The sequence below is a fragment of the Cherax quadricarinatus genome, chromosome 2 (genome assembly GCF_038502225.1).
Source record: "Cherax quadricarinatus isolate ZL_2023a chromosome 2, ASM3850222v1, whole genome shotgun sequence".
NCBI lineage: Eukaryota > Metazoa > Arthropoda > Malacostraca > Decapoda > Parastacidae > Cherax > Cherax quadricarinatus.
Genome location: NC_091293.1, coordinates 52,823,695 through 52,837,002, shown reverse-complemented (window position 1 = coordinate 52,837,002; position 13,308 = coordinate 52,823,695). Strand labels below are relative to the sequence as shown.

At 37.2% G+C, this 13,308-nt stretch overlaps 1 protein-coding gene across 1 annotated transcript in view; it reads left to right on the top strand.

Annotated features, from left to right (window-relative positions):
* LOC128695434 (pseudouridylate synthase TRUB1) overlaps positions 1-12,496 on the top strand; it is a 72,555-nt gene extending 60,059 nt beyond the window's left edge. The window contains exons 5-7 of the mRNA XM_070088271.1: positions 1,759-1,879; positions 8,161-8,306; positions 11,801-12,496. Coding sequence (XP_069944372.1) covers positions 1,759-1,879; positions 8,161-8,306; positions 11,801-11,988 — 455 coding nt within the window. The 3' untranslated portion in view covers positions 11,989-12,496. The remainder of the gene's footprint in view (positions 1-1,758; positions 1,880-8,160; positions 8,307-11,800) is intronic.
* The last annotated feature ends 812 nt before the right edge of the window (positions 12,497-13,308 follow it).

Here is a 13,308-nt window from a genome sequence, read left to right as displayed (position 1 = left end):
GTTTTCGGTTCTGTTTGTTGAAAATAAGTGACCATGGGCCCCAAGAAAGCTTCTAGTGCCAACCCTGTGGTAAAAAGGGTGAGAATTAGTATGGAAATTAAGAAAGATTTTGAAGGGTTTGGGGCTAACCCTGAGAAGCCTATGCCAGTTGTGGAATCCATTGTGCCTACTTCAAAAATTAAGGAAATGTGTGCACAGTGGGTTGAACTGCAAACCTTTATGGATGAAAATCACCCTGACACAGCTGTTGCAAGGCGTGCTGGTGACTATTTCAATGACAATGTTATGGCCCATTTTAGACAAATCGTAAAGGAACGGGAGGTACAGAGCTCTATGGACAGAAAGAAGTCCAGTGACTCTGAAGCTGGTCCTAGTGGCATTAAAAGAAGAAGGGAAGTAACCCCGGAAAAGGACTTGCCTCCTCAAGTGTTAATGGAAGGGGATTCCCCTTCTAAACACTAACACTCTCTCTCCCCTCCTCCCATCCCATCAATCATCACCAGATCTTCAATAAAAGTAAGTGTCATGTAATTGTGCATGCCTTTTTCAGTTTGTGTGTACTAAAATTAACATTTTTTTGTGGTAAAAAAATTTTTTTTTCATACTTTTGGGTGTCTTGCACGGATTAATTTTATTTCCATTATTTCTTATGGGGAAAATTAATTCGCATAGCGAACATTTCGCATAACGACCAGCCCTCTTGCACGGATTAAGTTCGCTATGCGGGGGTCCACTGTATTATATTCTCTTATTACCTAGGCAAAATTCCTCATGGCTCTGGACCTGTGTTGTTTATATTGAAATTTAAAGCTGAGTGAAGGTAGAAGCAACACAGTGCACCTTCAGTTTAACCCTTAAACTGTCCAAACGTAGATCTGTGTTTGCACGTGTAGTGCTCCGACCTTGATTTTTCTCCCTTAGAAAGAATGTAAAAAAGACATTGATCTACGTTCGGAGCACTACACGAGCGAACGTAGATCTACGTTTGGACAGTTAGACGGTTAATAGAATAATATAAGGGAGCAGGTGGCCAAATGACCATTGTGGTGGCTAGAGAGGCAATTCTTTTGTTGGCATAGCAATAACACAGTTCTGTAACCATTGTACTTTGTCTGTTGTTTATTAATCAATTGACTCTGCAGATTTTGTCTCATATTTCCAAAGACTGTTAAATCGAGGTGTTATATTGAGCATTTACCTTACATGTTTAAGTGATTTGTAATGGTTATATATGGACATTAATAAATATTTAAATGTCTTATAAGAGAGAGAATACATTTTTGACCTTGTTGCTAATGACTGGTATTCCATGTACTTTGCTTATGTGTATTTTATGAAGTACCAGTATTCAGAAAAATTTCAGGCTTGGATACAGGGTTCTTATAAATGGATGCACTTCATATCTTATATAATGTGGTTAGGGACTATTCTATCATAGAGGAGGAGTGAACTGGCACAGGGAGCCACCAGAGAAAAGAAATAGATCCTTGAATATAATTTTCTTAGTCTTTGAGTTAGCATGTGTATACAGTAGTGAATAACCAAAACAACAGTTCATTCTGTTAGGACACCAACATCTTGTTTTTCAGAAAGTTTCAAAATATAAAACCCTAATAAGCTATATTACTGTCACCTTTCTGAGTTATTTATTATCAAATCTATACAGTATATGGGAAATGTATCAAAATTTAAAATCATACTAACCCACATTGCTGATACCTTTTTATGTATAGTATTACTTAATTTTCACTTTACCAGAGCATGTTACTGAAGATGCTCTGCAGGAAAGATTACGTCAGTTCCAAGGGAGAATAAAGCAGATTCCACCTCCATACTCTGCCTTAAAGTGTAAAGGAAGAAGATATTCAGATTTAGCAATGTGAGTACACCTACCATCCGACTTACGACCTGCTCGACATACGACCATTCGACTTACAACCATGTTTTCTATGCCAAATTTCTGGGAAATAAACAACTGTTTGTGTTGTATACAGTAGAAGTAGCAAGACGTACCTGAAATCTTGCATGTTTATGAGACAGAAAAAAGGACACCAGCAATCCTACCATCATGTAAAACAATTACCGACTTTCATTTTACACTCACTGGGCAGGATGGTAGTATCTCCCTGGGAGGTTGCTGTCTACCAACCTACTACCTAGGACTCGGTAAACTTTTTTTTTTTTTTTTAACAAGTCGGCTGTCTCCCACCGAGGCAGGGTGACCCAAAAAAGAAAGAAAATCCCCAAAAAGAAAATGCTTTCATTATCATTCAACACTTTCACCTCACTCACACATAATCACTGTTTTTGCAGGGGTGCTCAGAACACAACAGCTTAGAAGCATATATGTATAAAGATACACAACATATCCCTCCAAACTGCTAATATCCCAAATCCCCCCTTTAGAGTGCAGGCATTGTACTTCCCATTTCCAGGACTCAAATCCGGCTATTTAAAAATAACCGATTTCCCTGAATCCCTTCACTAAATATTACCCTGCTCACACTTCAACAGATCGTCAGGTCCCAAATACCATTCATCTCCATTCACTCCTATCTAACACGCTCACGCACACTTGCTGGAAGTCCAAACCCCTCGCCCACAAAACCTCCTTTACCTCCTCCCTCCAACCTTTTCGAGGACGACCCCTACCCCGCCTTCCTTCCCCTACAGATTTATACGCTCTCCATGTCATTCTACTTTGATCCATTCTCTCTAAATGACCAAACCACCTCAACAACCCCTCTTCAGCCCTCTGACTAATACTTTTATTAACTCCACACCTTCTCCTAATTTCCACACTCCGAATTTTCTGCATAATATTTACACCACACATTGCCCTTAGACAGGACATCTCCACTGCCTCCAACCACCTCCTCGCTGCTGCATTCACAACCCAAGCTTCACACCCATACAAGAGTGTTGGTACTACTATACTTTCATACATTCCTTTCTTTGCCTCCATAGATAACGTTTTTTTGTCTCCACATATACCTCAACGCACCACTCACCTTTTTTCCCTCATCAATTCTATGATTAACCTCATCCTTCATAAATCCATCCCCCGACACGTCAACTCCCAAGTATCTGAAAAATTTACTTCTTCCATACTCCTCTTCCCCAATTTGATATCCAATTTTTCTTTATCTAAATCATTTGATACCCTCACCACCTTACTCTTTTCTATGTTCACTTTCAACTTTCTACCTTTACACACACACTCCCAAACTCATCCACTAACCTTTGCAATTTTTCTTTAGAATCTCCCATGAGCACAGTATCATCAGCAAAAAGCAACCGTGTCAATTCCCATTTTGTATTTGATTTCCCATAATTTAATCCCACCCCTCTCCTGAATACCCTAGCATTTACTTCTTTTACAATCCCATCTATAAATATATTAAACAACCATGGTGACATTACACATCCCTGTCTAAGACCTACTTTTACTGGGAAGTAGTCTCCCTCTCTTCTACACACCCTAACCTGAGCCTCACTATCCTCATAAAAACTCTTTACAGCATTTAGTAACTTACCACCTATTCCATATGCTTGCAACATCTGCCACATTGTTCCCCTATCCACTCTATCATATGCCTTTTCTAAATCCATAAATGCAATAAAAACTTCCCTACCTTTATCTAAATACTGTTCACATATATGCATCAATGTAAACACTTGATCTCCACATCCCCTACCCACTCTGAAACCTCCTTGCTCATCCGCAATCCTACATTCTGTCTTACCTCTAATTCTTTCAATTATAACCCTACTGTACACTTTTCCTGGTATACTCAGTAAACTTATTCCTCTATAATTTTTACAATCTCTTTTGTCCCCCTTCCCTTTATATAAAGGGACTATACATGCTCTCTGCCAATCCCTAGTTACCTTCCCCTCTTTAATACATTTATTAAACAAAAATACCAACCACTCCAACACTGCTTTTAATATTTCTGTCATGATCCCATCAGTTCCAGCTGCTTTACCCCATTTCATTCTATGTAATGCCTCATGCACCTCCCCCACACTCACATCCTGTTCTTCTTCACTCCTAAAAGATGGTATACCTCCCTGGCCAGTGCATGAAATTACCGCTTCCCTTTCTTCGTCGACATTTAAAAGTTCCTCAAAATATTCTCACCATCTACCCAAAACCTCCATCTCCCCATCTACTAACTCCCCTACTCTGTTTTTAACTGACAAATTCATTCGTTCTCTAGGCTTTCTTATTTTCATTAAAATTTCTTGACAGTGCCTCTCCCACTCTATCATCTGCTCTCCTTTTGCATTCTCTCACCACTCTCTTCACCTTTCTTTTACTCTCCATGTACTCTACTCTTCTTATAACACTTCTGGTTTGTAAAAACCTCTCATAAGCTAACTTTTTCTCTTTTATCACACCCTTTACTTCATCATTCCACCAATCACTCCTCATTCCTCCTGCCCCCACCCTCCTATAACCACAAACTTCTGCCCCACATTCTAATACTGCATTTTTAAAACTATGCCAACCCTCTTCAACCCCCCACTACTCATACTTGCACCAGCCCACCTTTCTGCCAATAGTTGCTTATATCTCACCCGAACTTCCTCCTCCCTTAGTTTTTACACTTTCACCTCCCTCTTGCTTGTTGTTGCCATTTTCCTCTTTTCCCATCTACCTCTTACTCTAACCGTAGCTACAACTAAATAATGATCCGATATATCAGTTGCCCCTCTATAAACGTGTACATCCTGAAGCCTACCCATCAGCCTTTTATCCACCAATGCATAATCTAACAAACTACTTTCATTACATGCTATATCATACCTTGTATATTTATTTATCCTCTTCTTCATAAAATATGTACATGTATTACTTATTACCAAACCTCTTTCTACACATAGTTCAATTAAAGGCTCCCCATTTTCATTTACCCCTGGCACCCCAAATTTACCTACTACTCCCTCCACAACATTTTTGCCCACTTTAGCATTGAAATCTCCAACCACCATTACTCTCATACTTGGTTCAAAACTCCCCATGCATTCACTCAACATTTCCCAAAATCTCTCTCTCTCCTCTACGCTTCTCTCTTCTCCAGGTGCATATATGCTTACTATAACCCATTTTTCACATCCAACCTTTATTTTACTCTACATAATCCTTGAATTAATACATTTGTAGTCCCTCTTTTCCTGCCATAACATATCTTTCAACATTTTTGCTACTTCTTTAGCTCTATTTGAAACCCTTGGCCTGATCCCATTTATTCCTCTCCACTGAAACTCTCCCACCCCCTTCAGCCTTGTTTCACTTAAAGCCAGGACATCCAGCTTCTTCTCATTCATAACATCCACAATCATCTCTTTCTTATCATTTGCACAACATCCACGCACATTCAGACTTCCCACTTTGACAATTTTCTTCTTCTTATTCTTTTTAGTAATTATTACAGGAAAAGGGGGTTACCAGCCCATTGTTCCCAGCATTTTAGTTGACTTTTACAACACGCATGGCTTACGGAGGAAAGATTCTTATTCCACTTCCCCATGGATAAACTTATTCCCCTATAATTTTTACAATCTTGTTTGTCTCCCTTCCCTTTATATAAAGGAACTATACATGCTCTCTGCCAATCTTTTGGTACCTTCCCCTCTTCCATACATTTATTAAACAAAAATAACAATCACTCCAACACTACCCCCCCGCTTTTAACACGAGATCATTTATTTATTTATTTATTTATTATTAATTTGGACCTGATACATAGATGTGCAAAGAAATACAGTGGTTAAGTGTAACATGCCAAAAGCTCCTTGTATGCAGAGCATTATGGGCAGGCTTAAAATTAACTTAAGATTAACTAAGCAATGATATATTGAGTGGTAAAAATTATAGTAAACAAATAACAATTAAGCACAAATGAGTATTTCATTTGCTGAGGTGCTGTGCATTCAATAGAATGGAGTATTCTGTTAGGTAATGTAATAAAAAAAAAAAAAGTTTGATAGGGTCACAGGCTAAACATTTATGAGATACAATTATTCAGTATTTATTTAGTTGTGGGTGAGTAAGTGATTTTTAAGAAGAGACTTGAATTTATAAACAGACTGTTTCTTTTATATTCACAGGTAATGAATTCCAGATTTTTGGGCCTTTTATGTGCATGGAGTTTTTGCATAGTGTGAGACAGACATGAGGAAAATCAAAGAATGATCTGTGCCTTGTGTTTTGGTCATGTGTTCTGTTGAGGTTGGTAAGGAGACGTTTGAGGGGAGGGTTTATATCCGAGTTAAGTGTTCTATGTATGTAGTGGGTACAATAATAAGTACGGATGTTTTGTACAGTGAGTAGGTTTAGAGTTTTGAATATTGGTGGAGTGTGCTGCTTGTAGTGGGAATTTGTTATCATTCTGACAGAAATGTTAAAAGCAGGGGGGATATAGTGTTGGAGTGGTTGGTATTTTTGTTTAATAAATGTATGGAAGAGAGGAAGGTACCTAGGGATTGGCAGAGAGCATGTATAGTTCCTTTATATAAAGTGAAGGGGGACAAAAGAGACTGTAAAAATTATAGGGGAAAAATTGTAAAAGTTATAGCCATCGTTTGTTTGCTTTGCTCCTGCACGTAAAACTGTGCCTCTTTTCAAACTCAAATGTTGAGAATTATGAAATTGTTATATGATTAGCTTGTCTTTCTGAAGTTAAATGATATGTACATTAACCCTTTTAAAAAACTCTATTTACTGCATACTTTTGTTATTTTACCATCACTGTTGTTAGCCTTTTGATATCAGACTTCCATAAGATTGTAGCCTACGTTCACACACTGAAGAGTAACTCCTGGGCTCAAAGCACCAACAGTTAAAGTGAACCTTATGCTGTAATCAGTTAGGTATAAATCTGTATCTAGGATTTCATGTACAGTATGTACTCTTAATTTTTTTCTTTAAACTATAGGTATGGTGGCCCATGGCTTAGTGGCAAAAGCTCTCACTTCACATGGTGAGGGTCTGGACTTGATTCCCGGCAAGGGTAGAAACATTGGGCATATTTCCTTATACTGGTTGTCCATGTTCACCCATGAGTAATAATGGGTACCTGGGTGTTAATTGACTGGTGTGGGTTACATCCTTGGACAAAACTAACCTAATTTGCCCGAAATGCTCTGCATAACAAGGGGCTTTCTGTGTAGTAGTACGTGTATGTCATTGATGTCAGCTAGGCCAGTTTACCTTGTACATGTACTTGTAGAAATAGCTATTATATTATTATTATTATTATTTTAACACCAATTTTCTGGTAATCTTGGTTTCTAGATTTAGCTGGAATATCAGTTTTGCCAGATCAACAGAGGTTGCAAAATAATAATTCAACAGTACACCTCTGACCCACCATGGTCTGATAGAAACTTAAACATTAGTGTAACTGGAACAGGTTTATTAATTACTGTACTTACAAAGAATTTTGCAGTATTACTACTTCCAGTGTGGTGAATTTTGGAATTTTACTGGGACTATAAAGCTAATCATAAAGGTCTGAAAATTGAGGGTTGTCCAAATTACTGTCAATTTCATAGTTGACTTTCATTATGTATTTGTGATGTTACAGGGAGAACATCTGGAGTACTTGAAGTTGAAGCCTCAGGATTTTCAGATAAAGGCCTACTTTTATGACACACATTCTTCTTGGTTAACTTTTTAAATATTTCATCAAAGCTCAAACAACTTTGCTTGAATGATATGATATGTACATTAACCAATGTACCATATGTACATTGCCGTTCATTGGCTATTCTTTTGCAAAGGAACGCTGCTCTAGCCCTTTGATTATTTCACTGACAACTTGGTTAACTTGTCAATCTCCGTAGCTATTGACAGGTTACTAGTATAGCTATTAATTCTAACCATGGGTTTAGTTATCAAAATATGTTAAGACTCGGACAAAAGCAAGCAATCACTACCATCAACTGCAGTGTAAACAGTATGAGTGAATGCAGACTACACATGCCATCTGTGACTGCCCAGTAAACTAGTCTGGTAAAAAATATCTAGTCTTGTAATTTTGTCTAGACTAAAAGAAGTGCCAGACCATCTGTTGCTGGAAAATTAGTGTTGTACCTGTACTGCATAAAGTTATATCTTGAATTTCTTATATTCTTTTAACTTTTTTTCAGGAAAGGAGTAAACTTCACTATTGAACCTCGACTGGTGCACTGTTATGAGCTGAAGTTAAAAAGTTTTGAACCTCCTTATTTTACTGTATCCGTCGACACAGGTCCAGGTTTCTATGTTCGAAGCCTGATTAATGATCTTGGCTTAGGTATGTAATTGTATAAGGTCCTTAATAAAAGTGCTTGATATGCAGGAGTGGCATTAGTATTACTTTATAACAATATAGCTTTGCCATGTGTGTATAACACACTGCTAAATATTTATCATATATAGTACAGTATTCATGATAAGACTGTCTGGTTTATAGCATTTTATTAAGAAAACATTTCAGCTTTCAAGGGCTTTATCAACCCTTACAGAGACATAGAAACAGGGCATGTGTAAAGCAGAGACGGTGTGAGGTGAAATGTAGAGCTGGGCAGGTTATGTCACCTGTTGTAATCTGACTCAGTAGAAGTGGAATCATCAAATGCTTTAAAATTAGGATTGAATTGTAAGGTGACTGCTTTGCTCCTATATATAGTTTTATGTAGTAGCAGTATCATGTCTGGTGAGAAATAAATTTTTGCCCTCTGTTTATGAAATTAAGAATTATACTGATGAATGAGTGATGGTTTCAGTTGGGGCTCTTGGAGCAGATTACAGTCACAGCCTATGTTGCCTGTCTTGTCTCCCTATGTGTTTTTTTTTTTTTTTCAAGAAGAAAAAAAAAGTACGAGCATTTGTATTATCTCTAGCAGGCATTTCTGTACTCATTAGGTCCCGTAGAGGTTTCACAAATGTAAAACTTATCACAACTTCCAAATGGTATATTATGTAACCATAACTAAGGACACCTAGGTAGTAGGTTGGTAGACAGCAACCACCCAGGGATGTATTGCTGTCCTGCCAAGTGAGTGTGAAACAGAAACCTGTAATTGTTTTTCATGATGTTGGGATTGCTGGTGTCTTTTTTCTGTCTCATAAACATGCAGCATAACAAGTATATCTTGCTACTTCTACTTAGGTCACACTACACATGCTTGTACACACATATATATTTACACACCCATCTGGGTTTTCTTCTATTTTTTTAATAGTTCTTCTTGTTCTTTATTTCATCTTTTCTCCATGGGGAAGTGAAAAAGAATTCTTCCTCCTTAAGCCATGCATGTTGTAAGAGGCAACTAAAATGCAAAGAAGCAAAGAGCTAGTAATCCCTTCTCCTGTATAAATTACTAATTTAAAAAGAAAGACTTTCTTTTTTCTTTTAAATTTAAACATTGGTTTTTCTTTTTAGGTCACCCTGCCTCATTGGGATTCGGCCGGTTCGTTGAAAAAAAAAATATTGACACCGTTGTTGTCGTCTTCATAATACTGTGTGATAAATTTAATGTCAGTGAAACCTCTAGGGACCTAAAAATGAGGATTAATGAACACAGAAATATCTACTAGAGGGATATAAACAACACTTGTACTATTCACTGCTACACAGAAAATCATCTAATTAACTTCTTCAGTGTCACACTAGTTCTCAGAAGCAAACAGGCATAATAGGCTGTGCTTGGGCTCTTCTTTGATTGCTGCAACTAACACCAGGATCATTTTTACATAAAACTATGTGGAGGAATACTGCAGTTGACCTGCTGGCCCATCCTAATTGTAAAGCATTTGATGATAACACTTAACTGGGCACATTACAACAGGTGGCATTACTTGCCTAGCTTTACGTCTTGTCTCACACGTTCTTTGCTATATAAATGCTTTGTTTGCTTGTTTATGTGAGAAATGATAACATCCCTGGTGGATGAAACATTTTCTCAGTAAGAGATTTTACTGAGAAAGACTATTAAAATCAAGAAAGAACTCGTAGTAGAGCACCAAAGTGGAGGAGGAAGAGAGAGGGGAGAATGTGCCTTCTTCAGTGATTCAGTGATTCTACGATATGTACAATACTAAAGCAGCACGAGGCGATAAAGGCTATAGCGCCAGCCAGCGATAAAGTGTAGCATTAACAGTGTAGCAAGTAAGTTAAGCGATTAGTCGATAGAAAAAGGACAGCACGAACCTAACTCCTCCATTGATGTTGGAGGTATTGCTTATGCTCTCAGTGGCCCGTATACACCCAACAACAGCAACAAAACACCACTGGTGACATATGTAATGACATATTTTATTCATTTTGGAGTATATGTCATGTTTCTATGTTATTAATATTGCTTATTATGTCATATTAGATCAATTGTGATAGATAAATAAGCCATAGAGTTGATATTAGTGTCATATTGAAGGACTATCTTGTCCTGTCTCCAAACAAACTCTGCCGCTGCCACAGTTCCTAACATACGTAATGACATATTTTAACCCTTTGACTGTTTTGGTCGTATATATACGTCTTACGAGCCACCGTGTTTGACGTATACATGTATATACTAAAAAATTCTAGCGGCTTCAAATCAAGCAGGAAAAACCTGGTAGGCCCACATGCGAGAGAATGGGTCTCTGTGGTCAGTGTGTACCATATAAAAACAAATCCTGCAGCACGCAGTGCATAATGAGAAAAAAAAATGACCGTGTTTTTGGATTAAGGCGCCGAATTTGTGGTGTATTTTTGTATAGTATTTATGGTTGTATTCTCATTTTCTTGGTCTTATTTGAAAGAATGGAAAACACATTATAGAAATAGAGGTAATTTTGATTGGTTTTACTATGAAAAGAACCTTGAAATAGAGCTCAAAGTAGGGGAAGTGTTGGATTTTTGCCGATGTTCAAAAGTAAACAATTGATGTCATTGTCCAATAAATGTCCAACTAGCCATTCTAATATGCAGTCATGAATAGGTTGACATTATTTATACATTTATCCAATAAATGTCCAACTAGCCATTCTAATATATAGGTACATATATCAATATATCATGTTACATAAGATTTATGACACACTATCCAAGACAATGACAGGTCAAAAAATGGTTGGAAGAAAACAATATCAGTGTTATTCAGTAACTACAAAATTTTCCTGATCTGAAGCCCATCAAAAAATCATTGTCTTGAAAAGAAAGCAAAGCCCCATTCCAAAAATGCATCATCAGTACCATGCTTGACCAAGGAAATAAAAAAATCCAAAATTCTAAAAATGGACATGACTTACGTTAAGAACTCTGGTTCTGTGTCGAACCACCTGAAATTGGCAGTCAAATCACATGAAAACATGATCAGACATTGTGATTTTTTTTTACCCTTCGTCCTGTGTTACTAGAAATTCTTTTGAAGTTTGAGAGTGCAGTCTGTATATCAGTATGATAATTCTGTATTAATATCTGACTCCATTGCAGTAACAATGTAGCAGAACATAAATTTCAAATATTAATATAATTTTCCAAAAGATTTTAAAAAAGATAATGCTGTGCTTTATAATAGTACAAAGGAAAACAATGTAACAACTTTACTGTTAAAAAAAACTGATTATGTGATTGGATATTTTATTACCTTGCATGTCTGGATATGTGACAAAGCATTTCTTATAATAGGTGCAGAGTTAGTAGTGTACATACAACATTGTTGTAAACCAAATTACTGTATTTATGATTGTATTTAATCACTGAACATTAAGAAATTAAGTAATGAAAAGTTGTCTGTCAAATGTTTATTTTCTTCCATACAGCTGTTGGAAGCTGTGCTCACGTGTGTGAACTGCAGCGTACCAAGCAAGGGCCCTTCACTCTTTATCACTCATTACATAAAGATCAATGGACACTGAAAAATGTTATTCAGAATATTATTAAATTCAGAAAAACTATTAATATCTATTATAGAAATTTTGAACTTGATAAAAAAGGATCTGGATGGTAGCCTAAGCCTCATTGCTGCCTTATTGCTTACTCCAAGAAAGTATTTACAGGAGGGCCCAACTTATTACAGCAAGTTATATTCTGGGCTACTGCTATGTAGTGAAAATCGCTGTAAAGTGAAACATAGACTTTTTTCCACTTTCAAATCCATATAAAAGCCTGATAACATGTTTACACTATCAGTAAAGCTAGGCCTAAAAAATGCCTATATAGTACATACACTACTTACCTTAAAATATTTTCACCTTTAGCTTATAGTGGGTGGTGAATATATTTATGGTGGGATGTCTGAATAAATGAAGAATGAGTATAATTGAAAACTGTTGCATTAGCAAAATCCCATAAAGCGAAGTGCTGTAAAGCAGCGGCTTTCTCTATATATACTATTTATATTTTTAATGAATAAATATGGTATATTTCAAGTTTGTAAATTTCTATTTTTATTTGATTTTGAAATGACAGTTTGAATACACTGAACAAATATTAATAAAATGTTCTTCATTTCACAATGTGCACTTTACTATCCTTCTTTCAACACAAAATTTTTACAATGTTTTGATATCCAATAAAAACCCAACACTGAGGTCCCATGAGTTACGATATTAATCCATTTCAGATGTATCATACTTCAAAAGTATTGTAACTCAAACCCCAAAATACATGGTTTTGTGGTAATTTGTTCCAAAATGCCAGAACTCCCAACCTGTCCTTGCATACTTTTTGTTGTTTAAATACTCTGGGGCTTTCTGAGTGGTAAATAAGCACATGCACTAACTTGAAATCTCCAGAGGCATTGGCAGGGCAGACTGGCACTTGCACAGCAAGGTAGAGGGAAGGCAGAATAGGCCAGAGCAGGCAAGACAGAACAGGCTAGAGAAGCCAGGGAAAGACAGGCCAAAACAGCTAGAGCAGGGCAGGCTAGAGCAACTAGGCACTGCAGACAGGACAGGACAAGCCAGAGCAGGCAGGGCAGGCCATGCAAGAAATCCCATTTGTATGCCTTAACTATTCTATGGAGAGGGAGCATAGACACGGGTCACCCCACAGTCCCCAAAAACAATAGATATAGCTCCATTCCATACAGGTGACAGTAAAGCAATTGGAAAGAATTACAGATCGATAGCATTAACGTTCCACATCATAAAAATCTTTGAAAGGTTCTAAGAAGCAAGATTGCCAATCACTTGGATACCCATCAATTGCACGACCCAGGACAACGTGTGTTTCAAGCAGGTTGCTCCTGCGTCTCACAACTACTGGACCACTATGACATAAGAACATAAGAAAGAATGAACACTGCAGCATGCCTACATGGTCTTGG